The sequence below is a fragment of the Anopheles darlingi genome, chromosome 2, assembly GCF_943734745.1.
Source record: "Anopheles darlingi chromosome 2, idAnoDarlMG_H_01, whole genome shotgun sequence".
NCBI lineage: Eukaryota > Metazoa > Arthropoda > Insecta > Diptera > Culicidae > Anopheles > Anopheles darlingi.
In genome coordinates this window covers 54,079,313-54,104,072 of record NC_064874.1, presented here as the reverse complement: position 1 = coordinate 54,104,072, position 24,760 = coordinate 54,079,313, and the positions used below count along the sequence as shown (strand labels likewise).

Genomic DNA, 24,760 nt, shown 5'->3' with positions numbered 1-24,760 from the left:
CGCGCGCGATGCCAAATTGCTTCAAATTCATAAAGCCCTGCCAGACGGAGCGTAAACGTAAAAATTCATGCCAAAACGTTACGCTTGCCGTTTATATGCTGTCAAACGATTATAGCTGATTTCACATCGAGCGCGTTTAAACGCCACTAATAGACGCAGCAGGTTTTATGACGCAGAAAACACGGTTGTATCACATCAAAATATATGGAAGTGTTCAAGTAACGCACCGAAAGCTATTTTTTGGAGCTTTTGAAGAGCTTAAAAGTTGGCGTTTTTTTTCCGATCTGTAAAAATCTACAGATTGTGGCAGGTTCTGAGCCGACTGTAGCAGGCTACGCAAGCAAGCCAGCGTTGCCCTTTGGTTTTGCAATTTGTTTTGGCAGGAATGTGTTGAAATCCGGCTAATAACTGTTTTGCGTGAAGATTAAACTATTTATCATGATTTGATAAGGTGGCGTCAAAAAACGCCAACTTTGGCGTTTTTAAAAACGCGCTCGATGTGAAAGCAGCTTATATGTCCGTGGAGCGTAAAACATGCCGATTTTAATTTCCTCAACCCAGGCACGTAAACATATAGATGCTGCCACACGGAGCGAAAATTTGCGCGCAAATTTGCACATTAATGCCAAAATGTTTTCGCTTCGTGTGGCAGGCGTAAAGCCCCGAAAATTTATGCCGAAATGTCAAACGTATTGTTTTCATCTGTGTTTTGGCCGCTGAAGTTGATTTCCGAATAAATTTTGCAGTTTTTAACGATTTTGTTGCTGTTGTTGTTATATTTATATTAAAAATGCAAAAACAATACGAAAAGAACCTACATTTTCGTAAATAAAGCGTTCGATAGCGTCAAGGGTTCAGCGAAAAAGTCCGCGGACGTATAAAAATTTGACAGCGTGTAAGGGTTAAGCGAAACCGTTTTGACATCAATTTTTTCGTTTGCGCTAGAGTTTTCGCCCCGTGTGGCCACGGCTTATCGAAGCGTAAACGTTTTGGCATTAATTTGTAAAATTACGCTTCGTGTAGCACGGGCCAATCAAAATCACTAGGCAATCGAAATTTGACATTCAGTATGGATTCGTACGTCATCATTTGTTAAACAGGCATTTACTTGTCGTGGAATTAAAGTGAAAAAACTGCAATTTCCCTGAAAAAGTTGGAAAAGGTGCATGAAGTTCCGGTACTTCTGCCACATATTGTAAAGTTAGTAGAATGCATTTCATAATCTCAGTTTCGAAAATAAGACGTTTTTATGATTCATTTTAGGAATGCTGACCAATTTTGAGACGAAATCTGCTCGTGTGAAAGGGTTATCGTTCCACCCTAAACGTCCGTGGATTTTGGCGAGGTAGGTTTTGGCACTGTACCCAAAAATGTCTGTATGATAATGTTTTGTTTGCATTTCCACTTTTTTGTAGTTTACACAGCGGAGTTATTCAGCTGTGGGACTATCGTATCAGTACTCTAATTGAGAAGTTCGACGAGCACGATGGCCCGGTACGTGGTGTCGCATTTCACAACCAGCAACCGCTGTTTGTTTCCGGTGGTGATGATTTTAAAATTAAAGTATGGAACTATAAGCAGCGAAGATGCATCTTCACCTTGCTAGGCCATTTGGATTATGTACGCACGACCGTATTCCATCATGAGTATCCTTGGATTTTGAGCGCCTCAGATGACCAAACAATCCGTATTTGGAACTGGCAGTCTCGTTCCTGCATCTGTGTGTTAACGGGCCATAATCATTACGTGATGTGCGCTCAATTCCATATGAGCGACGAGGATATCATTGTATCGGCTTCTCTGGACCAGACAGTGCGAATTTGGGACATTTCAGGCCTTCGTAAGAAAAATGTTGCCCCTGGACCAGCGGGCTTAGAAGATCACTTGAAAAATCCAGGAACAGCAGATCTTTTCGGTCAGGCAGATGCTGTTGTAAAGCACGTGCTTGAAGGACACGACCGGGGTGTTAATTGGGCATGTTTTCATCCATCAATGCCCTTAATTGCTTCCGGTGCCGATGATCGCCAAGTTAAGTTGTGGCGTATGAACGAGTACAAGGCATGGGAGGTTGATACATGCCGAGGACATTATCATAATGTATCATGTGTGCTATTCCATCCAAGAGCTGATTTCATCATTTCTAACAGCGAAGATAAGAGCATTCGAGTGTGGGATATGACTAAGCGTCAATGTATTCATACATTTCGACGTGAAAATGAACGCTTTTGGATTCTTGCAGCACATCCAAATTTGAATTTGTTTGCTGCTGGGCATGACTCAGGAACAATCGTATTCAAACTTGAGCGTGAGAGACCGGCATACGCTGTTTACGGAAATTATTTATACTACGTAAAGGATCGTTTTCTCCGAGAACTGGACTTTAACACAAACACAGATACAGTCGTGATGACGATACGGGGTGGTGGTAAAGTCCCTGTTTACAGCATGTCATATAATCCAGCTCTAAATGCAGTGTTAATTTGCACACGTACTACCAATCTAGAAAACAGTACATATGACTTATATAGCATTCCCCAAAAAGAGAATGGTTCACAGAACAAGGAAATGGACAGTAAACGATCATCCGGAGTGACAGCAGTTTGGGTTGCACGTAACCGTTTTGCGGTACTGGATCGGGCTAGTCAGCTAGTCATCAAAAATTTCAAAAATGAGGTAACAAAGAAAATTCAATCACCTGTATGTGACGAAATATTCTATGCTGGCACTGGAATGCTGTTGTTGCGGGAACCAGAACACGTTACCTTGTTTGATGTTCAACAATTGCGTTCCTTGGCACAAGTGAAAATAGCAAAGTGCAAGTACGTTATATGGTCTAGTGATATGAACCACGTTGTATTACTGGCGAAACATACCCTCATCATTTGTAATCGTCGCCTGGATCTGCTTTGTTCCATCCACGAAAATGCTCGCATTAAGTCCGGTGCCTGGGATGAATCTGGAGTATTCATTTATACCACATCGAACCATATCAAGTACGCGATCATAAACGGCGATCATGGAATTATACGCACTCTGGATCTACCAATATACATTACACGTGTTAAAAACAGTCAGGTATTCTGTCTAGATCGAGAGTGTCGTACAAGGCTATTAACAATAGATACAACAGAGTACAAGTTTAAATTGGCACTTATTAACCGCAAGTACGAGGAAGTCTTGCACATGGTACGGAATGCCAGATTGGTTGGCCAGAGCATAATTGCTTATCTACAACAGAAAGGGTATCCAGAGGTTGCCCTTCATTTTGTAAAAGATGAAAAAACTCGCTTTGGATTGGCACTTGAATGTGGTAATATTGAAGTAGCTTTAGAAGCAGCCAAGGCTATGGACGACAAGCAGTGTTGGGAACGCCTGGCACAGAGCGCATTAATGCAAGGTAACCATCAGGTTGTGGAGATGTGCTATCAGCGTACGAAAAATTTTGATAAACTATCGTTTCTCTATCTTATAACGGGAAATTTAGAAAAATTAAAAAAGATGAACAAGATTGCTGAAATAAGAAAGGACGTTTCAGCGCAATATCAGGGCGCTTTGCTACTAGGAGATGTGAAAGAGCGAGTATCAATCTTAAAAAACTGTAAACAAACTTCACTAGCATACTTGACCGCGAAAACGCATGGACTGAATGAGGAAGCAACTGTATTAGCTGTCGATATCCAAGCTGAAGGCAAAGACCTTCCAGAGGTGAGTCCTAATGCTAAATTTTTGCGCCCCCCGGTTCCAATACAACAAGCCGAAAGTAATTGGCCATTGTTGACGGTATCGAAGGGTTTTTTCGAGGGAACTATGATGTCTCGAGGTGCATCAACTGTTCACCAAGCATTAGCACCGGTCGAAGCAGTTGAACAAATATGTGCTGATAATGATGGGTGGGCAATGGATGATGATTTATTGGATGGTGAACGTTTTGAAGATGCAAAAGATGATGACGATGAGGCTGGTGCAGGTGGGGATGGTGCAGGTTGGGATGTTGGAGATGAAGATCTGGAACTTCCAGAAGAGCTTGTTTCCAAACTATCCGACACAAATATTTCTAATAGGAATTTTTTCGCGGCTCCGCCGAAAGGAATGCCAATTTCTCATTTTTGGTCCATAAATTCACAACTGGCAGTTGACCATTTGCGGGCTGGAGCACTAGACTATGCATGTCGTCTGTTGCATGAGCAAGTAGGGATTGTTAGTTTTGAACCATACCAAGAACTGTTCTTGGAATCATGCATTGCAGCCAAAACATCCTACAAATGTCACCCACACGTATCGCCACTACTTGGTCATCCCAATCGTAACTGGAAGGAGTTAAATCCAAAATCGTGCCACCCAACTCTTGCACTCAAATTGACTGATTTAGTTCAAAGCCTGCAGTCTTGTTATCAGTTGACCACAACTGGCAAATTCGGTGAGGCGATTGAAAAATTGCAGTGTATCATTCTTTGCGTCCCCTTACTATCGGTTGATACTCGCCAAGAACTAGCGGAGGCTCAACAATTGCTCACTATCTGTCGTGAATATGTGGTTGGTCTGCAAATGGAAACAGAACGTAAGATCCTACCGAAAACCACACAAGAAGAACAGAAACGTATTTGCGAACTTGCAGCATATTTTACACACGTCAACTTGCAACCAGTTCATCAGATTCTAACTTTGCGTACAGCGTTAAATTTGTTCTTCAAACTTAAAAATTACAAGACGGCCGCATCGTTTGCACGCAGGTTGCTTGAACTCGGTCCTCGGCCGGAAGTGGCCCAGCAAACTAGAAAAATATTACAGGCTTGTGAGGTGAATGAAGTAAACGAACATTCCTTACTATACGATGAACACAATCCATTTACAATATGCGCGGTAACTTACAAACCCATATATCGGGGAAATCCTGAAGAAAAGTGTTCTCTTTGTGCAGCCTCTTATCAACCGCAATACAAAGGAATAATATGCGTGGTGTGTAGAGTGGCTGAAGTAGGCAGGGATGTTATTGGTTTACGTATCAGCACATTGCAGTTTAAACAATGAAAACGGTTCATCTGCATCTATCAATACGCTATTTAGAGTTCTTCCTAGAGCGTTAACAATAAAAAAATAAATGTTTTTCACTATGTATGTATTGATTACGACACGATAAATTTGCAATAAAAATACCATAAACTGTATCGGCGCTGTTTGCTACTTTCACCATTTACAAACATCAAACAAATCAGCAACAATATTCCAGGATAAGCCATGGCTTGCATTAAGTGCACTTACTCTATAGCTAGATAATGTTGATTGTTTATGTTGCTTATTTAATATCCATCGGTTACTATTACAACAATTGAAGATGATAGTTCTCAGTTCAATTTAAAGCGACGCAATTTTGAAAAAGATAGCAAATAGCGAGTTCGGTATTTTAAAAATAAACTAACTACTACTATGTACATATGTGAGGGCTTTTGAAAACAAGTAGCAGTAAGTTAATAGTTGAACGATAAGCGAAAGCATTATTACGAAGATTTTTTTTCAGTTTATTTGTATTCGCTTTGGAAGATAAGCCATTATATATTACATATTACATTAATGATCCAGTTGTAAATGGGTCTTTACAGACGGATAGCAATGTGCATAGCATATTATAACCGCCTACATCAAAATCCTCAACCTTTTCCAGGCTATCGAAATACGTGACGAGCTGAAAACAAACATCAATAGACAAAAAATAGGCATTCACAGACAAAAAAATACACGTAGTCTAGTGACGAGGTAGTGACTTACCTCTTTTCCTCGAACGATATTATTCGGGGCGACCACGCCGATCACTTCCATCCACCCTGCTGTAAGACCCATCAAAGGATCAGGAAAAAACACCTGAACGGTAAGACCATCGGTAGATTTCCCAGTAAACGATCTGCTTCCATCGTCACATCGATCAACCTTAAGATGAATACTTATTTGCTCGTCGATGTGCTTCTTCAGCAGTGCTCCATTTACGATTGTACGAGGTTCGAACCGTTCAACATCCATTTTGCCGCTTTATAATTTTATCTCGCAGTAATCCGCAATCTGTCCGTCCAGAACAACAAGAAAACCCGCGTCTTCTACCGGTGTTTTGACATGTTGAAGAAGGGTTGAATCTGAAGCATGCTTTAGATTGTAAAGCGACCGAAGCGACAGAGCTGGATTTCCAAATCGCTGTATTAATCGCTCGCTAGACGAGCGCACGAAGTCGTGTACGACGGCTTATAGCCGTGGCCAGATAAAGCGTAATCTCTAGGTAATTGTAAAATTGGATTGCTCGGGGATATAATCGACGAACCAGAAAAAAATCGTCGAAAACGCCTCACCAGAATAAGCATCTTAAAATTTTGGCCCTGTGAAAAAGAGAATTATTATAAATCACCCGGGGGCTGTTCTTCCGTTTTACCGATTCTCTTTTTTACAGGACCAAAAGTTCAAGGGGGCTCTTCTTTCGTTTTACAATTTTTACATTTAGCTAGAGGTTACGGACCGTGTGGCCTAGGTTAGGTAGTTGTTTCCGTCTATCGCCAATGCAGCTCGAGGTGTCGATACTATTTTAAAACACTTTTACTTCTTAAAACTGCTACTTCTACATGTTCTACCGAGAATATTCGTAAAAACTTCCACTTTCGTACGGCATTTTTTAAAAAACCACGGAACCGCGTCTCCGTAGTAAAAAAAGAAAGCGACATTACCTTGAGTTGCCTGGCGGGTTTTTCATCACCAAAATGGGATGCGATGGCGGAACTATTCCTCGTCGGGACGAATTGGTGAAACTAAAAAAGAAACCAGAACAGGTAAGACTTACTTAATTGCATTCAACTCCCAACATACTGATCCCTTACACTTGATCTCTGATAAAAACACACAGAAAGACAAGGACTCGGAAAGGCAATATCGCTGGAAGTATTGTGCTTTAACGCAGCTGCGTTTGCAAATCCCAATCGTCATGTGCGCTCTAGGAAGATTATATTCGAAACAAAGTGTTATTGAAGCACTATTGGACAAAGAAAAGATGCCAGAATCGTGCAGACATATCAAAACACTGAAGGATATTAAGAAATTGAACCTTACTCCAAACCCTGCGTACGACGAATCCAGAGATGGCCAAAGTTCACCATTTATCTGTGCATTGAGTGGGCTGGAAATGAGTGGACTTTTCCGGTTTATGGCCCTGTGGACCTGTGGATGTGTTTTTTCGGAAAGGGCTCTTAAAGCTATAAAAGACAAATCTTGCCCACTCGTAAGTTTTGAAACCGTGTACTATTGGATATGTGTTTCACTCATTTTTCCATTTTCAGTGCCAAATAGCATTCACCGATGATGACATAGTTATCCTTAACGGATCTGAAGGAGATGTCGACCAAATGCATTCGAAACTGCAGGCTCGTAATGCGCGTTTGAAATTGGAAAAGAAAATTAATTTAGAAAAAAAAGCCAAATCAGCCTCCACTTCAACTTTAGCTGGATCATCAACATCCAATGGAACAAATTCCAAATCGGAATATAAGAGTCATACAAATCAAAGTACAATCAGTGAAGAAAGCTGCAAACCTGTCCCCGTTGGCAAGTCAATTACTTTGAACAAACGAGCCCTTATTAGCGACAAGATCGGAGAAGATCCAGTATACAAGAAGTCTAAGGATGATTACAGCGTTGCGAAAGATCCTAAAGCATCAGCTGTGTATAAATCATTGTTTACCTCTCACGACAGTGAAAAGGATCAAAAGCGTGCACACTGGGTTACGTACAACCCTTTCTACAATTAGTTTCGATTCAGACAATATATATGATTTTATATTTTTCAAATTGGAATATAGAGCTCTTTAATAAATTTTCGGTTTGAAATTAGTGTGCTAATTTCCACACGATACACCAAACTCTACCATAAAGCATTATCTGTACAAATGTATGGGAAGTGTTCAAATGTATGGGATGTCCTGATAATAAAATCGTTTCGCCGATGAATGACAAATAAAATAAGCACCGAAGACAGTAATATACGACAAAATTAACATTCGATACGTTCATAGTAGGACTTTTCAAACTGTAAACTTTTCATCTCTGCCAATACACAGAATGTCATGAATTTGTCTACATTGTACGAACAAATGTAGCAAATCATGCATAGTGCTGTAAAACTGTTATTTGTGACAAACAATAGTACAGGATAGTTAGTATAACAAAAAGGCGTGCTAATAGCTGTTCTAGTAGCGACTATATATGCAATCCCAAAAAATAATGATGTATTGAAATCATCTAAACTTCAAACATGTGTACACTTAACTAAACATCAGAGTAATCGTAAAAATACCAGTTCTTTGCTGCAATTACGCATAGGCTTGTCAGGGTATTTTGTGTTTTTTTTATATTTGCAAGCTCATGATGCGAGACAATTAAAGATGAAAAAAGCACGTCTTTCAATCGAAAACAACACGTATTATATTTTTTCGTATATTTTAAATTAAAACAAGCAAGTAAAGGTGCCGGAGAAAATGCCGGAGAGCAGTTAAAACCCTAGTAGCGATTCTTCATTAGGTTCGTTTTCTCGAATGCCATACATACCCGCCATTAGGACACCGTGCATGATAGCACTGTTGGTATTTACTTCCGCAGGGGGTTCTAATGCACCCGTATCTCCTTCATACACAAACGGCAAACGCAAGATCCAGTAAGAGCTTTGCGTCAGCTTAATGGACTGCGTTACACCTGTATTAAATGTGAAGCTGCTTTGCATATTGTTTTGAAAGATTTTTACCTTCGGATCTATGATCACGTTCACCGGTGCTTTAGGTGTAATAATATGTACTCGCATTAGCTGGGCCGTATTATTGATTGCATTTCGACAAGGACATGAAAAATAAATTGGCATATCGTTGAACACTACGTTGCTGCCGCTATCTCGCGCGATTTCTGCAGAACTTCGTAGTATACTATCCGGTGATTTCATGATGAAACGATGTCCGCGGAGGCATTCGTATTCGACACCGATAAAAATCTTCAGTGTAAATAAATTATTCCGTTCAAATGGCTTAGAGGAATGTGGATTTGCTTTCTTGCGAAGGCGGATCTTTTCGTAGGAAGCGGCCCATGATTGTGCATGCTCTAGTCGAACATTAACGTCCCAAGGTAGCAAATAATTCGATCCAGATAGAAATCCACTCTGCACATGCTCCGGCAGTCCAGTGTTGTGAGTGTAAATGGAACTGGACCCAAGGCAAACAAGCGACCAGGAAGGAAAGCGAGGCAGTAATCCAGCAGGACTCGCAGCATGCAGCATCCCAGGTAAATATTCCGTAGTAGATGGATATTTCACGGCATTTATCGTAGGTCCTATTTCTAATGCTATCGCTGCCATTGGTTCTGTAACCGATGTTTTGGTCGTCATTTTATCGTCTTGATTCTGTGAATTGCATGTTGTTCGTATCTTATCCATATTATAACTTTCTATATCAACAATTTCCTTAGTGCTGGTCTTATGGTTTAAAGCAAAGCCTCTTTCGTAAAGTTCTTCGTTCTGCTCTTTTGTTTGTGTACCATCATATGTTCTTCCTGGACCATCATAAGAAACGATATTGAAACTAAAATTGGCGAAGCTATTTTGGCTACGTTCACTGCTCGATATATATGGCGAATCTTGAGTGGGTCGATACAAATTCTTATTATTCACATCCGACGCAGTCCTACCTGTGCCATCAAATGTCATTAAGTTAGAAAAGTTTTTGTTTATAAACTCGGCGGCCCGAAAATCACTGGTAGACGGCTCGAAGATAGGAAACTGAAAATGGTCCAACCTTTTGCAGTTACTACAGCTCTTCGCCATGCATTGATAAAACTCGTAATTTGCCTGTCTGATTGTGTAAGGATCCTCTCGGTGTCCTTGTATTCGGCCACAGTTGCAGGAGGACACATAAATAACACCACTCGAATGTTCGGATGGATCCAGAGGTTGGTGCTTGCCCATCAAACATGGGTTACCACGTAGACTTGGATATTCACACTGTTGTTTGCCGCTCATCCAAATCGAATCACAATATTCTTTCAGCTTTTTGACGCAAGGATGTAATTGTGGCCCTCGAACATATTGACCAAGCAGATGAAGAGCATCTAGATATTTGGTTTGATGGTAACGGGCACTATAGTGCACAGGTAGCATTTCCTTATATTTAAGCATCGCCAGCTCTAAGCCCTGTGCTCCTACTTCGCTAAAAAATTGTTCATCAATGTCCACAAGGGTGTGGAAGTTTTCCAAATAAGATTTCTGAAAAATCACAAATATTTTTTAAAAATGTATTTTAATTATAAGGATGAAAACAAGATTATTTGTATGCCTTACATATTCTGGTTCATAATCGTTATAAGATGGCTCAGCGGGATTTTCTATAAAAACCTGGTACATGAATCGAAACATGTCATACCATTGGCCAATGGATGGAAGCTGAAATTCAGATAAAAGTTACGTAAACACGTTTGATTATCATCATAGAGGGCGCTTAAAGGAAGATTAAAACACCTACAGCCATACCACATTTGGTGCGATGCTTAACACTGGTAAATGTTTCATCAAACACTGGTTCAAGTATATCCATTACATGGACTTGCACTAAGTCGAGTATGGTTAGACTGTTTCTTTTCTTTTCTGAATGATGAAACTCCACTTTAAAGTCTGGAAATCCGATGAATTCATACGGTTTTAATTTGTTCATCAATGCCTCATCTCGTTCGCTATTCATGATTGTTTGACCCGGTTTGTCCAAGTATGCCGATAGCTTCATCATCATATCCCTTGTGGGATTTTTGCGTTGTTCGTTCGATTGAGTATAAAATACAAACTTTTTTCCCTTCGGTAACGAAAACAGAGACATGGCACTGTTGTTTGTAATAATAAACTCATTCCGCAGGGTTTTGGTTATAAAATCTTCGAGTTTCACTTCCAAAGCTTGAATATCTTCTTTTGTGGGTTTTTCCAGAGTTTCGGGGAGGCTGAGCAGAAAAATCAGTCTTGGACTAGCTAGCCGGCACTCTTTGCCCATGAAGGATCCAACTCCTGCTTTTCTTAACATTTCTGGCAGGAACTTAAGCACGTATTTCTCACGGATTATTTTCAGAGATTTGAACAGTGATAGATAGGACAAATCGAAAGTCACTGAGGTCTCCACCAAAATTAATATGTGACATACCTGTAGGGCGAATAAAAGTATGCGAGAGTAACGAGTTCTGATCGCACTGTTGAAGGTAATAAAATGAGCTGATGGCTGTGAGGCTTTATCATTCATCATTTCTTCAGCCATCTTTAACAGCACAACATTATCAAACGTCGAGTCAAAGTGCAGGAAAAGCGTTTCTCCTTCAGTACGGAAGTAAAATTTTACGCGACCCTGCAAATGAAAGATTGAATTAATGAAAGACGTTTTCATTTGCATCATATTTACATGTTTTGTAGAGCTTTACATCGTTACCGGCTGTATCCTCCAAATTTGGTTGAATATTAAGCATACCAAACTCCACTAGCTTGTTGCAGTGCGCTTCATTAGATTTTCCAAGCACACCAACTATGATCATCTGTTTCTGTTTCGAGAATACGGTTTCCCTGAAAATTAAAACAAGCGTAGAAAGGATCGGCACTATTAGATAGATGACTGGTAGAATAACTTACCACAAATCTCGAGGGACATCTGGATATACGAAACTATTTAATAAATCCATCTTTTTTGGGATCTCGTGAGTCGTGAATTGCAGCGTGGTAATCCCAAACAACGCGCTGTCAGATCACGGATATCGAATAGACGGTGCCAGACGGGGCGTAAACTCTAGCGCAAACCAAGGTACTTTAAAAAGAGCTTCTTAACCGCTTTGACAGGTCACCATTTTGAATTTGTTTGACATTCATAGCAGGGCGCTTTTTATCAACAAAACCACGTGAGTTTCAAGAAGAAGAAGAAGAAGAAGATATGGGCAAGTTTGGTGGTTTTATCAAGGAAAGTACCTGATTTCACTCTTTTTCGAATGTTTAAATGATTCATCTCTCTATTTAAGATCAATCGAGCAACCGAGTTATGTTTAACAGCGAGTGAGCACGGTCCAGGAACGCTAGCTAGCTCTTGTTCTAGGCCGGGTGGCAAGACCTACGGACCGATACCATATTGAAACACTATGAAGAATTTTGAGAATATTTGCATAAACTTTAACTTTCGTGCCACTTTTCGTGAATTTTAACTGTCGTAATACCACGGAAAAGCGAAAACACCTCCGAAAAGAGCGTTCCCGAAGTAAACATCCCACCATCCCGTGAATGTCAAACTCTGAAGTTTTTTCTAAAATACGATCGGGGATTTGTTCTGCATAAAGTTACCTGTCTTTTTAAAGTACCTTGCCTTGAGCGCAAACGAAAAAATGGTAAAAAACCAAAACATACACCTCAACCGATTCAAATAATTTTAGCGCTTATCCATTTCAAAATTATGCGGTTAGATAACCGATAGAATGAGCCGGACACAGAAATACATGTGGAAAGTGGAGGAGGGGTGGTTAGGGAGCGAGTACATACCCAGTACATCGCTTGTACCTCCCCCCGTCCCTTCCAGCTAGATAAAAAGATGATTTAGACATAATAATTGTCCCAAAAACATACACACCTTTTTAGTTAAATATCTTTGAAAAATACGTTATAAACGTTAAATAGTGCTATTACGGAAGAGGAGAGGGAGATGCCATTACATTTTCATTGTCGAAAGATAATATTTGGGTAGTTTTTCGCACCATAAATTGATTTAATCTCATGTTTAAGGTTCTTGTTCATTCTACTGGTTATTTAACCGCCAAATTTTGAAATGTTCGGCCCCTAAATGTATGCAATTAGAATCGGTTAGCCTACCGAATCGGTTGAGGTGTATATATTGGTTTTTTACCGAAAAAATTAATGCCAAAACGGTTTCGTTTAACCCTTACACGCTGTCAAATTTTTATACGTCCGCGGACATTTTCGCTGAACCCTTGACGCTATCAAACGCTTTATTTACGAAAATGTAGGTTCTTTTTTGTATTATTTTTGCATTTTTAATATAAATATAACAGCAACAGCAACAAAATCGTTAAAAACTGCAAAATTTATTCGGAAATCAACTTCAGCGGCCAAAACACAGATGTAAAAAATACGTTTGACATTTCGGTACAAATTTTCGGGTTTTTACCCCTGCCACACGAAGCGAAAACATTTTGGCATTAATGTGTAAATTTACGCGTAAATTTACGCTCCGTCTGGCAGCACCTTAATAGCCGTGGCCACACGGGGCGAAAATTTGCGCGCAAATTTGCACATTAATGCCAAAATGTTTTCGCTTCGTGTGGCAGGCGTAAAACCCCGAAAATTTATGCCGAAATGTCAAACGTATTGTTTTCATCTGTGTTTTGGCCGCTGAAGTTGATTTCCGAATAAATTTTGCAGTTTTAAACGATATTGTTGCTGTTGCTGTTATATTTATATTAAAAATGCAAAAACAATACGAAAAGAACCTACATTTTCGTAAATAAAGCGTTCGATAGCGTCAAGGGTTCAGCGAAAAAGTCCGCGGACGTATAAAAGTTTGACAGCGTGTAAGGGTTAAGCGAAACCGTTTTGGCATTAATTTTTTCGTTTGCGCTAGAGTTTTCGCCCCGTGTGGCCACGGCTAATGTAAAAATGGTAAAAAAACCAAAACATACACCTCAACCGATTCCAATAATTTGTAAGGGTTAAACGAAACCGTTTTGGCATTAATTTTTTCGTTTGCGCTAGAGTTTACGCCCCGTCTGGCACCGCCTTTACGCTTCGTGTTGCTTGGCCTTATCACCCCAAGGCAAGGTACTTTAAATAGACAGGTAGCTTTATGCAGAACCAAGGTACTTTAAAAAGACAGGTAGCTTTATCCAGAACAAATCCCCGATCGTATTTTAGAAAAAACTTCAGAGTTTGACATTCACGGGATGGTGGGATGTTTACTTCGGGAACGCTCTTTTCGGAGCTGTTTTCGCTTTTCCGTGGTATTACGACAGTTAAAATTCACGAAAAGTGGCACGAAAGTTGAAGTTTATACAAATATTCCCAAAATTCTTCCTAGTATTTCAATATGCTATCGGTCCGCAGGTCTTGCCACCCGGCCTAGAACAAGAGCTAGCTAGCGTTCCTGGACCGTGCTCACTCGCTGTTAAACATAACTCGGTTGCTCGATTGATCTTAAATAGAGAGATGAATCATTTAAACATTCGAAAAAGAGTGAAATCAGGTACTTTCCTTGATAAAACCACCAAACTTGCCCATACCTTCTTTTTCTTCTTGAAACTCACGTGGTTTTGTTGATAAAAAGCGCCCTGCTACCAATGTCAAACAAATTCAAAATGGTGACCTGCCAAAGCGGTTCAGAAACCACCTTCCTATTTAAAACACCTTGCCCCAAGGATGCGCACTGCGCAGGATGCGAGAAAGGAAGCTTTGCCCTAGAGTAATATATTGGACCTATCGATCAAAGCAAATCGTTGCAGTGTATAGAGGACACTTTGAAGCACGAATGAAAAGAACTACAATTGTGAAAAAGTACGCTTAATAAAAGGATTCATACCAAATTATTTGCTCCACAACACGATGGGTAATTGTGTACTATAAGAGTTTCGTATAGTCGTATTTTGTAATATATATTCTAATGGACTAAACAATCGCCGAAAGTTCTTTTTGCGTAACTGTTATGTGCTGTATAAATACAAATAAACGTAATTTTTGTTCCTCGTTGTAGACTTCGACTCCAATATGCCGACATTGGAACTAACAAAGAAATCGCTCAAGAAGGTACCCAAAGTAGAGGATGCCCAGCAATATAGAGTGTTAATATTAGACGAAAATGAGCTGCAGAAGATTGATAACATAGACTGTTATCTGAAAATTGAAAAGGTATTTTAAATGGTAGTCATGCTGAAGGTCACAGTTTTGAAATAGCTATCGTTACAATCCAGCTTTCTCTTAGCAAAAATCAACTTCTACGAATGTACGGCGTGTGTCGATTGCATTGCTTGCGAGAATTGAATTTGTCGTACAATGGTATATTAACCATTGAGGGACTGAAAGATTTAGTGCATTTAACGCACTTAAACCTTGAGTGCAACAATATTAAAACAATCGAGCATTTGAACACTAATGTACATCTACAGTCGTTGAACTTAGCAGAGAACAGCATTACCAGTGTTTCTGATATTTCTTCATTGAAAAAATTAAAGGTATGTTTTTATTAATAAGTATAATCAGATTCTTTTTTACAGTATGTTATGTTATATGATGGCTATGTTTCTTACAGGATCTCTTTCTTCACGGGAACAAGATTTCGCATTTAAGGCAATGTGATAAATATTTACCTCAATCAGTGGAAATACTAACGTTAGCGAAAAACAACATTTGTGATCTCAACGAGATATGCACTTTAAGCCACCTTAACAATCTTAACAGCATCACGATAGCGGAAAACCCCTGTGTGCAAATGGCTGGCAATGCGGTGTAAGTAATTCGAAAACAATAACTATTCTGTGATAAAATAGTCACGCTGAACGACCACACTGGTTTCACTGGTCTTTTTTTTTTATAAAATTTCAATTTATACAGCGGATTTGATTATCGCCCCTTTGTGCTTAACTGGTGTATGAGCTTGAAGCATATAGATGGTTTTATAGTTACTGCTATTGAAAGCCTGAAGGCCGAGTGGCTATACAGCCAAGGTCGTGGACGCCAGTTCCGCGTAGGCGAACAAACAGCTTTGTCTCGCTATCTGAGTAGCGTTTGCCCCCTTTCTGGAGAAGCGTTGGAAAACCAGAATGAAAGAAAATTAAGGCTCATTCTAAGTAAAGCGCAACAGCACCAACGCCAATTACAGGAACAAACTACACAAGGAAGCGATCTGCTAACCCAATCGGTTAACAATTCCCCTTCATCTCTCCGTCGAAAAGGACAAACCACTCGCATTCAATCACCTCGCGTTACTAGGCTTAGTGGACGACAAAACTCCCCGGATGCCATGTCGAACAGCTACCATGGCAACCTTTCGTTGAATAATTCCTTATCTTCCAGTAACCATAATGAAAATTCCGGAGGAGGGTCACAATTGTTTGAATTGACTAGATCATTGATCGATAATATCACTTCGGATGGAAACATTATGTCGCAAAGTTTAGACCCAAATATGTTGGCTGCCAACAATGGAGGAGTAGGACTTGCAAGCAGCTCCTCGACTATTACAGGAGCGCGATTGATGACGGAAGCAATCGTTTCAAACAAACAACAAACTTCTTCAAATAATAATGCCATTCCATATACTGGTGCGTAATTGCGTTTGTTTAAGCCTGATTGATATAACACTTGTTAAGATATTTTTGCTAGATCATCCACCGTCGTCATCCTTGCCAGTATTGCTGAGCGATGGCCCGCTAACTGCCGCTTCAAAGATGGTACCGGTACCGGAATCACTGATGAGTCCCGATAGCGCTCCCAGCGCAGCAAGTGCAGCCAGCATTGTTCAACGCAATTTGCAGAACCAGAAAACTCAACCTCAAACTCCCCAAATACCAAAAGCTCACAAAATGAGAGGTAAAATGAATAGTGTAACCTCTTTGCAATCCGGTTTTATCATGTAAGTTTGTTTATCTGTTTTAGACATTAATCGTTCTGCGGATCCAACCGGCAATCCTTTTTCAGCTACAAAAATAGGAAGTCCTCGTGCATCCAACCGTAAAATTGGAGGAGATCATTTATCTCCTACGCTTTCTCCGCGCAAAACATCTACCTTTTCAACGGGAGGAGATGGATGTACATCTTATTCGCGACCAGTTTCGTCACAATCGAAACATTTAATTGAACCAGCAACTCCCTCTGAATGTAGTTCAAGCAACGTTGTCAGCTCCGATGATGAAAGCGAAACAGTTAATGTCGAAAAACTGCAAAATATTCGCCACAAAATAGCCATGCAACAGAAAATACCGCCACATTGCTCGATTAAAATTAAAGAGAACGTATTGCAGTCTGCAAAAGAATCGATAGATGATGAGGAAGATAAAACAATCGAAAATTCAGCAATATCCATTCAAAAGTTTTGGCGCGGCTATATTGATCGTAAACGTTTATGCGGTGTCGTAGAGAAAATGTATTACAAGCGCACCAACGACCATATTTTGCAGTTGACAAAGGATATGCAAATAACTAAGCACCAATTAGAGGCTGGTCGAAAAATACAGCAATTACAGATGCAGGCATTGCGTCAGCTTTGGCGAAAGGTTTCAACAATTAATGACAATGGCAAATTGGCTGACTCTTGTGGGCACCGGCAAGTATCATCTGTTTCCGAAAAGGATGATTCTGCTAGAGAGTTTTCACCTATGGTAGATAATTCCCATGAGAATAGAAGCACTTCTCTGAATGATCTTTCGAAATCGTGTTCGATGTTAATGGATCAAGTAAAGCTGTTACAGAGTGCCGTGCAAGATATTGTTGGATGCATGCAGTTTTTGATACATGTTCCTCAACCATCAGAAGAGCAGCAAGAGCAGTCATTCCAATGCAATGTTGAATCTCAAACGGACATCATTGCGGTACATACACCCCAGGGAGAGCACACGGCTTTTCCAATCGTAATACCGGACGTATCTAGCAAAAATCCTAATTATTTTAAACAAGGTACAGTAGCTATGTGCAAGTTGCCAAGACCGTCTACCCTGCCCATTACAGAAACTTCACCAAAAACGGATGCAAGTCAAAAATTCAATGACGAAGAATCTATTTCTGCCGTCGGAGCTCAGGGAAATGCGAAGAAAATCGAAGATGAAGATAACCAAGTCGATATGGAAATCGAACGTATTATTCCTATAGAAATTGGAACTATTAAAAATATAGCAAAGATGGAAATGACTATAGCGGACGCAACCCAGGACGAGGACTAAAGAGTTGCTGCATTCTTACAGTTCACATTTATTTTATTGCTAATGCACAATCCTACAATGCATATGTTTGCCACGTTCTCTTTATTATTCCTGTGTGATGTTTTTAATGCAGTTATATAGTCGTCTCTACTAAAGTTTCGCTGTACGTATCTTTTGTTTAATTCATTCGTTAAAACGGCAACATTGTTTTATAATAAGTATGAAAGAATTTGTCCCAAGCTATAGCATTAGTCTACAGATTAAAAAAAAGTGGTTGTGTATGATTCACCAGTCATTATAGAACTACTTTTAAATTGCCTGCTTGCTCAATTTTTTTCTTCTGTTTTTTTCAAATTTCATATATTGTGATCCCTCTTAGTAGAAAAAAAGTTTTACTGATACTTAGATAATTACATAGAATTTATATTCAATTGGATACATAAAACAAGCATTTCTAGAACAACGAAAAAGTATTTTTAATATAGTATTATTTAATTTTATGGTTAATGCATTAAGATAGCGTAAAATTTGATTTGCATTATGATGTGAAAAAATAACACTACCAACTTCCAATAAACAAAAAAGCATTGGTTATCGTTTCTTTCTAATTCCAAAATGGTTTATAAATAAATATAGAATTTTCAGATATTATTTTTCTTCGCAATGGTACGTTAAATTTTCTTTATAAAATCATATATTTTAATAAACTGCTTCATTAGAAGGATGGTTTTATATTTTGTTACTACTCGCCATCGTCGTCGTCAGATTCATCTTTGACTATGAATTTGCGATTTGTATTGTTTACCAGTCCATGCTCATCCACTTCGTGCTCTTGCTGACGATGCCTCAAAAACCTTTTCGGCCAGACTCCTTCCTTTTCGAACACCTTTATGTGCTCCTGTGTCAGTATGCGGCAAATTTCACCTTTAACTTTATTACCTTCTTCGATTGATTCAATCAGAACGAAATCGCCACGCTTGATCCATACATTCTTCCGGAACTTCATCGGCATCGAAACTAGATACTTTCCGTTGCTTTCTATGCCCGATATTACTTCGTGCAAATTGTTGCCACGACTTGCTACGATTCTTACGATCTGTTGATTTGCCTTAGGTAAATCGAAATCATTAGTTGCCTGTTCTTTCAATACGTGTTTAATTTTGGTCACCCGAGACATTCTTTATGCCATCCACGAGCCAAGTTTGCACCGCTAGCTCAAACTCTTCCACTATTTCACCTACTACTCCAATACGGCTATGGAATATAGATTCCTGCGCCGTTGCAAGCTATTCTGCGGATATTCCCTCTGCTATGTTAGGGACCGACTAAGGCCGCATGTCCCGATTTTCCGTGATTCACTTTTGGAATTTCTATGTTCGTCTATAATTTTTATGCACAGACACGGATGTTCCGGATGTGCCGATATTTGACCGATTATGTGCAATCTGTTTATTCCATTTGGTATCGGCTATCCGTAATTACAGGTTCTTGCCGCGATGATGGCTGGAAAGAGAATTCGATCGTTAATGGAACACATTTTTGCAGCATCACGGGACTTAAAACTTACAGCATCGGTTTCCGATGGTTGCACCCGTGTTGCGCCCGGTGATTTCTGTGCTCTCCAGCAGCGTTGCAAATGATTAGAATTTCCGTGGTTTAGCCTCGTGTTTTTATCGCTATTAACGCGTTGCACTGATTGTACAGCAGGGAGGGCAATTTTTCAACAAGAACGATGGCGAGATTTGAGAAACGACTGAAATTTGTTCTTTTCACCTTTATCTTTATAGCCGTGGCCACACGGGGCGAAAACTCTAGCGCAAACGAAAAAATTAATGCCAAAACGGTTTCGCTTAACCCTTACACGCTGTCAAACTTTTATACGTCCGCGGACTTTTTCGCTGAACCCTTGACGCTATCGAACGCTTTATTTACGAAAATGTAGGTTCTTTTCGTATTGTTTTTGCATTTTTAATATAAATATAACAGCAACAGCAACAATACCGTTAAAAACTGCAAAATTTATTCGGAAATCAACTTCAGCGGCCAAAACACAGATGAAAACAATACGTTTGACATTTCGGCATAAATTTTCGGGTTTTTACCCCTGCCACACGAAGCGAAAACATTTTGGCATTAATGTGCAAATTTGCGCGCAAATTTTCGCCCCGTGTGGCCACGGCTTATCGCATAATGTTTAAAAAAGTTAAAAATCCAACTCTTCACGGCGATTTCTGAACTAAAAATTCTAACCTCTAAACCAAAACAACGGAATTTTTCGAATTCGAATTCGAAGATTTTTTTCGATTTCGAAGAAAATGTTTTTTTACTTCTTGAATGGCCGAATGGAAAAAGCCGTTTTTTCCGCGTTTCCAGTTATCGGTTTTATTTTTTGAATTTGAAAGTAGAGTTTTGGGGCCTGAAAGTAGAGTTTTAAAAATCGCTATAAATTCGCCGTTTTACCCTTTTTCGATCGGAAAAAAACGCCAATCGCTAGGGGATAAGTGTCACAATCGAAATATACTAAAAAAGCCGGAAAGAAATGCCGGGAATCAGCAATTTCTTGTGCCTGAATTTGAACGTCGTGAATTTCCCCAAAGTAGAGTTTTGAAAATCGAGGAATTCGCATTTTGGCCCTTTTTCTACACAAAAATAAAAACGCCGATCGCTGGGAGATGATTAATGAAATCTGAAAATTCATAAAAATAAGTGGAAGCCCACAATGGTGAATTACCCCCGAAGTAGACTTTTGGGCCTGAAAGTAGAGTTTTGAAAAGATTGCGGAAAATTCGCGATTTCGCGTTTTCAGCCGGGAAAACCCACTCTGGCAGCTAGTTTTGAAGTAAATTTCAAGAAAATCGACCCAGAAAAACAAAGTTAGTCGTAATGAATGGGCACGTGTCCCTTCCAAATATCCTGAGCCTGACCTGACGCCCAAAATACATTTTGCTGGAGCAAATACACTCCGCTATCTCCGATATGCGGATTCGGAAATGGCAGATTAAACTTTCCGGCGTCCACATTTCAAGATTTCTTCTTAAGTGTCTATGTTGCGGTGCACTAAAGTAAGGCTGAAGGTGATCGAGAACTCCGGCTCGACCTGGTGCTGCTACATAAAGTAATATATTAGTAATCTACCGTTTTCGGTCGATGTTGTCGGAGGTCACAACCAACCAGCCAATGTATAGGCCGCTGCCCTACGGACCTTGTATCCTCTTCAAAACGAGGTTAGCAATGTAAGGTATGGTAATAAGATTCTCGGGTCGTACTTCTTCTGCAGGGCCCCTGCATCCAGGCTTCTGGCAGTATGTGCGCTTCATGTCATTTTCATCCGAGTTTTTTTTTGAGCTGGCCGCTTCTAACAGACATTTGAAGTAGTTGTTAAACAGTGATTCCTAGAACGATACCGTACGGGAATACCGGCGCCAGCGTTGATGTCCCTTGCCGCACGAAATCGACAAGATACCGGTGATCTCGCGTGTCACCGTTGACTCTCTTCCCCAGGGTCCTCTCCTGAAGACCGTCAGGAGGGCGACCCAGAGCCTGACGGTGGATTGCGAGTGGAGTGGTTTGCTGAGCGGCAAGAGCCTGTTTCGGGCTTTCTATCAAAGAGGGATTTTTATCAAAGAACGAAGGGACGTCTTTTAGGTTTGAAATCCAAGAGTCAAGAGTCTTTATTACCTAAATTTTGTCCCCTTTTATACCCAATTTTTGTAACATAAGCGTTTGTAAATGTAATGTATCCCTCATTTCGAAGCTTTTTCTCAAATATATCACAGTTTTGTCGTTTTGCACTGTGTTTATCGTAGGAAGAATGTATTTCTGTCTCAGGTATCGCAATTTCCATTGCTAACCATTTTTACTTTCCTGAGCCAGATTTTTATTGTAAGTACCTTTGAGATATAGTAGAAGGTTTTTCTTTTTTTCGGTCTGATTCTTTATCTGATTATGTCTTGTCTGTCCACACTGTTTGTTTTCACAGTTTGCTCCTCTTCTGGACTCTTATGCGGTCCACCTACATCCGCCTTCCATTTCCATAGATTCCCACATGGCTCAACACCTTTTGTATTACTGCTTCGAGATATATTCGAGAGATATCGAGATACGGTCACATTACTTAAGGTCACACTACACTACTTAAGGTCACGATTTAACCCTTGCACATAGCGCGAATGGCGAGGCACTGTGTAATTTTTTACTAGCGTTATCTTGCAAGTAATTAATTAGTTAATGTTGTATTGAAAAAAGTATAAGCTTAACATATTTTTTATGTCAAGTGCGCGAGGAAACATTTTATTTTGATCATAGTTTTTATGTTTAGCGTACCATGTGGCATCATACGTGAATCATATGCAGAATAGAATTGCTCTACGTGCTCCTCGTGTTTTATATCCATGTTTCGTTGCCAAAAAATGCTCGAGCAATTGTTTCATGTGTGCTGTCATCCATGCTCAACTGGTACTGGATTAAAATCACTAAGTAAGTGGTTACCGCTCCTACTAACTGAAAATAAAAAGTTTGATAATATATAACATTTTATATAGGCAATATATCAGAAGTAACAAACCGTGAATATAAGTGTAAAATCCAAACTGAACAATCCACAAGCAGAAAAATAAACCTTGCGATGAATCATTTGCAGTGAAAGGTTCACGAGTTTTGTACCAAGTTCTTGGAAGTCCTTGCCATAACTTATTATGTTCAGAAGTTTGTGTACATTCACACTGATATTATCGTTCTCACGCAACATAGAGCTGCTTCCGTACACGATACTAAAAACTCCGAACCCGTACACCATAGTCTGGCATAGAAAAAAGAGAACAAATTGTTTCTTCGAGAAAGCGGTGTCTTCCGAGGTAGTTCCAATCAACGCATCCAGCACGTAGTATGAGTTAAAGACGATGATCAAAAACACGATTGTAACGATTGTCAGCATTTGAATTGTAAAATACTCTTCTGCGTAGCTGCAAGCTTCACATAATGCATCTTGTATTTCAGCTAAGGCTGAGACAACGTCCGGCATTGACTTATCGTTGTTGGAGTAAACGGATGCAATGCCGAGTGGACGTTGGATCCTGATAGTCTGCCAATAGCTGGAGCGGTATTGTGATGGCAACCGTTTCGCCAGTGTCGTCTGTCGCAAATGCTTTAGAATTTTATTCAATAGGTGAAATCGGTGTTTGGCTTGATTGACGAAACATAGAAAAATCACTATCACCATTGACATCATGAAGTACGGCAACAGAAATGCCATCCAAGTTGTAAAGCTTGGGTAGGTACTAGAATAAATAAACACGGCGAAGCACACGCATAGATAGAAGAATGTGATAACGGCTTTACTGCACATCACTAGCAGGTTGTAGTGCAAGGTACTCTTGTAATTTGTCTCCATGCCTATTTCCCTGAATTTTTGATCGATATTGGCAAGTGCGTGGAATGACTTAATTAATTTGTTTCGCTGAAAGATGCTACAGAAGAATGTCATGATAAGCGCTGTAATTCCAATGCTAAATTGTAAAACATCTCCCAATGTGCTAATATCGGTTCGGAAGAAAAATCTCGTGATCGTTTCTCCTTTCAATAGTGTATTGATATAACAACTGCAGAACAGAATCACGTGCACACTTGAATTGATGTAGCCGAAAGGAGTGCACCGGAGCATCATTAGATCCGTTGGACCCTTGACCACAGTAAAAGGTGTCATGCCGATCAAGAATGACACTCGTAGTACGGGACGCTGGGCAGCGTAGAAATCCTTAGGGTTTAAAAATGTTTGTAAACTTTTCTTCATGTTTAATCGATCCCACACTATACTGGGAGGTTTTAGTCTAGAATGTACAACGGATAGGATGATTTACAAGACTAACTCATCGTGTACCCTTGCTACACTCTGGGGATTGAACTTACGACAGTTTAAAAATGTCCCATGAAACGTCGTGACGGTTTTCCCATTAGCGTATCATTTGCATCAATAAACACCGACAGCACCTGTTTATGCATATAGTTTTTACAGACACACAACCCAATGGTCGTATACTTCGATAAACGATGAAGAATTATTAAACATTGCATTTTCCTGATGAAACATCATCTTGGGACTCTTGGGTAAAAATGAAAATTTCAAGGTAATCAATGATCTAGGGACAAACCAACGAGTAACAATAACGTTTAAGGATGGCTATTTATTGTATTTATTCATTTAAAATCATATTTGTAACATTTTATTGAAATCTGATTCTTTCAAAAGTATGTTTGGATCAATACACATTTTTGGATCAATAAAGTAAAAATGAACAACATATTGATTTTTCAAAAATGACGCCTTCATATGTGGCCCAAAGGAGCCTACGTTTTCAAAGTAGGTGTCCATCGGTGTCCAAGGAAGAAAAACCAATGAACCGAACCTTCCGATATTTTCTGTTCCTTTTGAACACTTTATCTACACACTATTAGATAGTGTGTAGAAGAGAGACAACAGATATAGATCAGATGCCACACGCTATGTATAGAAGGTGATCTTCAACCATATACTTCCTCTGACGTTTCGTAAGCTTGTGTTTTTGATGATGTCATCGAATGCTGGACATCGCGCGGTTACGGGGAGCTAAACTTCCATCTAACCCAGTTCCTCATGGGACATGGTTATTTCCGGGAATATCTCCACCGTATAGGGCGAGCCTCCTCGCCACTGTGCCCTGCTTGCGTGGAGGTCGTGGAGTCTCCGGAGCACGTCTTGTTCCACTGCCGCAGGTTCGACGAAGCCAGGGCCACGCTACGGGGGATCTCAAGGGAGGAGGTCCGACCGGAGAACATCGTGGCGCTGATGTGCGGA

At 39.9% G+C, this 24,760-nt stretch overlaps 7 protein-coding genes across 9 annotated transcripts; 3 read left to right on the top strand and 4 right to left on the bottom strand.

Moving 5' to 3' along the window:
• Positions 1-1,069: 1,069 nt before the first annotated feature.
• Positions 1,070-5,165, top strand: LOC125952011 (coatomer subunit alpha). The gene is made up of 3 exons (XM_049681217.1): positions 1,070-1,200; positions 1,264-1,345; positions 1,416-5,165. Exons 2-3 carry the CDS (start codon positions 1,266-1,268, stop codon positions 5,026-5,028), a joined length of 3,693 nt encoding a protein of 1,230 aa, XP_049537174.1. The 5' UTR covers positions 1,070-1,200; positions 1,264-1,265; the 3' UTR covers positions 5,029-5,165.
• Positions 5,166-5,475: 310 nt separating this feature from the next.
• On the bottom strand, positions 5,476-6,248 carry LOC125952033 (uncharacterized). The gene is made up of 2 exons (XM_049681250.1): positions 5,764-6,248; positions 5,476-5,680 (listed from the first exon to the last, which is right to left on the bottom strand). The coding sequence occupies exons 1-2, from the start codon at positions 6,010-6,012 to the stop codon at positions 5,561-5,563; spliced, it is 369 nt and encodes a 122-aa protein (XP_049537207.1). The 5' UTR covers positions 6,013-6,248; the 3' UTR covers positions 5,476-5,560.
• Positions 6,249-6,527: 279 nt separating this feature from the next.
• LOC125952026 (replication termination factor 2) lies at positions 6,528-7,992 on the top strand. Its single transcript, XM_049681242.1, has 3 exons — positions 6,528-6,803; positions 6,878-7,249; positions 7,308-7,992. Exons 1-3 carry the CDS (start codon positions 6,735-6,737, stop codon positions 7,773-7,775), a joined length of 909 nt encoding a protein of 302 aa, XP_049537199.1. The 5' UTR covers positions 6,528-6,734; the 3' UTR covers positions 7,776-7,992.
• Positions 7,993-8,515: 523 nt separating this feature from the next.
• LOC125952013 (nonsense-mediated mRNA decay factor SMG8) lies at positions 8,516-11,866 on the bottom strand. Of its 2 annotated transcripts, none has more exons than XM_049681219.1 (5): positions 11,663-11,791; positions 11,458-11,596; positions 10,524-11,384; positions 10,343-10,444; positions 8,516-10,267 (listed from the first exon to the last, which is right to left on the bottom strand). In XM_049681219.1, the coding sequence occupies exons 1-5, from the start codon at positions 11,710-11,712 to the stop codon at positions 8,516-8,518; spliced, it is 2,904 nt and encodes a 967-aa protein (XP_049537176.1). In that variant the 5' UTR covers positions 11,713-11,791. The 2 variants fall into 2 exon arrangements, 1 of the variants encoding a protein (XP_049537176.1); XR_007468805.1 differs by having other exon boundaries at positions 10,125-10,267; positions 10,532-11,384; positions 11,663-11,866.
• Positions 11,867-14,344: 2,478 nt separating this feature from the next.
• Positions 14,345-18,512, top strand: LOC125952015 (uncharacterized). Of its 2 annotated transcripts, none has more exons than XM_049681222.1 (7): positions 14,345-14,575; positions 14,772-14,926; positions 14,989-15,249; positions 15,327-15,523; positions 15,629-16,338; positions 16,400-16,606; positions 16,673-18,512. In XM_049681222.1, exons 2-7 carry the CDS (start codon positions 14,786-14,788, stop codon positions 17,950-17,952), a joined length of 2,796 nt encoding a protein of 931 aa, XP_049537179.1. In that variant the 5' UTR covers positions 14,345-14,575; positions 14,772-14,785; the 3' UTR covers positions 17,953-18,512. The 2 variants fall into 2 exon arrangements, with proteins under 2 accessions (XP_049537179.1, XP_049537178.1); XM_049681221.1 differs by having other exon boundaries at positions 14,351-14,627; positions 16,673-18,511.
• Positions 18,513-18,573: 61 nt separating this feature from the next.
• LOC125952030 (probable RNA-binding protein EIF1AD) lies at positions 18,574-19,731 on the bottom strand. Its single transcript, XM_049681247.1, has 2 exons — positions 19,499-19,731; positions 18,574-19,434 (listed from the first exon to the last, which is right to left on the bottom strand). The coding sequence occupies exon 2, from the start codon at positions 19,106-19,108 to the stop codon at positions 18,674-18,676; it is 435 nt and encodes a 144-aa protein (XP_049537204.1). The 5' UTR covers positions 19,109-19,434; positions 19,499-19,731; the 3' UTR covers positions 18,574-18,673.
• A 1,780-nt stretch (positions 19,732-21,511) lies between these two features.
• LOC125952021 (putative gustatory receptor 28b) lies at positions 21,512-23,801 on the bottom strand. Its single transcript, XM_049681232.1, has 2 exons — positions 22,496-23,801; positions 21,512-22,431 (listed from the first exon to the last, which is right to left on the bottom strand). The coding sequence occupies exons 1-2, from the start codon at positions 23,717-23,719 to the stop codon at positions 22,315-22,317; spliced, it is 1,341 nt and encodes a 446-aa protein (XP_049537189.1). The 5' UTR covers positions 23,720-23,801; the 3' UTR covers positions 21,512-22,314.
• Between the last annotated feature and the right edge of the window lie 959 nt (positions 23,802-24,760).

Excerpts from the sequence above, each read along its gene's own strand:
- LOC125952013 (XM_049681219.1), bottom strand. The coding sequence starts at position 11,712 with ATGGATTTATTAAATAGTTTCGTATATCCAGATGTCCCTCGAGATTTG. Across the intron at positions 11,385-11,457 it reads AGGATACAGCCGGTAACGAT|GGTCGCGTAAAATTTTACTT; the intron begins GTAAAGCTCTAC and ends TTTCATTTGCAG. Across the intron at positions 10,268-10,342 it reads ACGATTATGAACCAGAATAT|AAATCTTATTTGGAAAACTT; the intron begins GTAAGGCATACA and ends GTGATTTTTCAG.
- LOC125952030 (XM_049681247.1), bottom strand. The coding sequence starts at position 19,108 with ATGTCTCGGGTGACCAAAATTAAACACGTATTGAAAGAACAGGCAACT.
- LOC125952033 (XM_049681250.1), bottom strand. The coding sequence starts at position 6,012 with ATGGATGTTGAACGGTTCGAACCTCGTACAATCGTAAATGGAGCACTG. Across the intron at positions 5,681-5,763 it reads ATATCGTTCGAGGAAAAGAG|CTCGTCACGTATTTCGATAG; the intron begins GTAAGTCACTAC and ends GTTTGTTTTCAG.
- LOC125952011 (XM_049681217.1), top strand. The coding sequence starts at position 1,266 with ATGCTGACCAATTTTGAGACGAAATCTGCTCGTGTGAAAGGGTTATCG. Across the intron at positions 1,346-1,415 it reads CGTCCGTGGATTTTGGCGAG|TTTACACAGCGGAGTTATTC; the intron begins GTAGGTTTTGGC and ends ACTTTTTTGTAG.
- LOC125952026 (XM_049681242.1), top strand. The coding sequence starts at position 6,735 with ATGGGATGCGATGGCGGAACTATTCCTCGTCGGGACGAATTGGTGAAA. Across the intron at positions 6,804-6,877 it reads TAAAAAAGAAACCAGAACAG|AAAGACAAGGACTCGGAAAG; the intron begins GTAAGACTTACT and ends AAAAACACACAG. Across the intron at positions 7,250-7,307 it reads AAGACAAATCTTGCCCACTC|TGCCAAATAGCATTCACCGA; the intron begins GTAAGTTTTGAA and ends TTCCATTTTCAG.
- LOC125952015 (XM_049681221.1), top strand. Across the intron at positions 15,250-15,326 it reads CTTCATTGAAAAAATTAAAG|GATCTCTTTCTTCACGGGAA; the intron begins GTATGTTTTTAT and ends TGTTTCTTACAG. Across the intron at positions 15,524-15,628 it reads CAAATGGCTGGCAATGCGGT|CGGATTTGATTATCGCCCCT; the intron begins GTAAGTAATTCG and ends CAATTTATACAG.
- LOC125952021 (XM_049681232.1), bottom strand. The coding sequence starts at position 23,719 with ATGAAGAAAAGTTTACAAACATTTTTAAACCCTAAGGATTTCTACGCT. Across the intron at positions 22,432-22,495 it reads ATTTTACACTTATATTCACG|TTAGTAGGAGCGGTAACCAC; the intron begins GTTTGTTACTTC and ends TTTTATTTTCAG.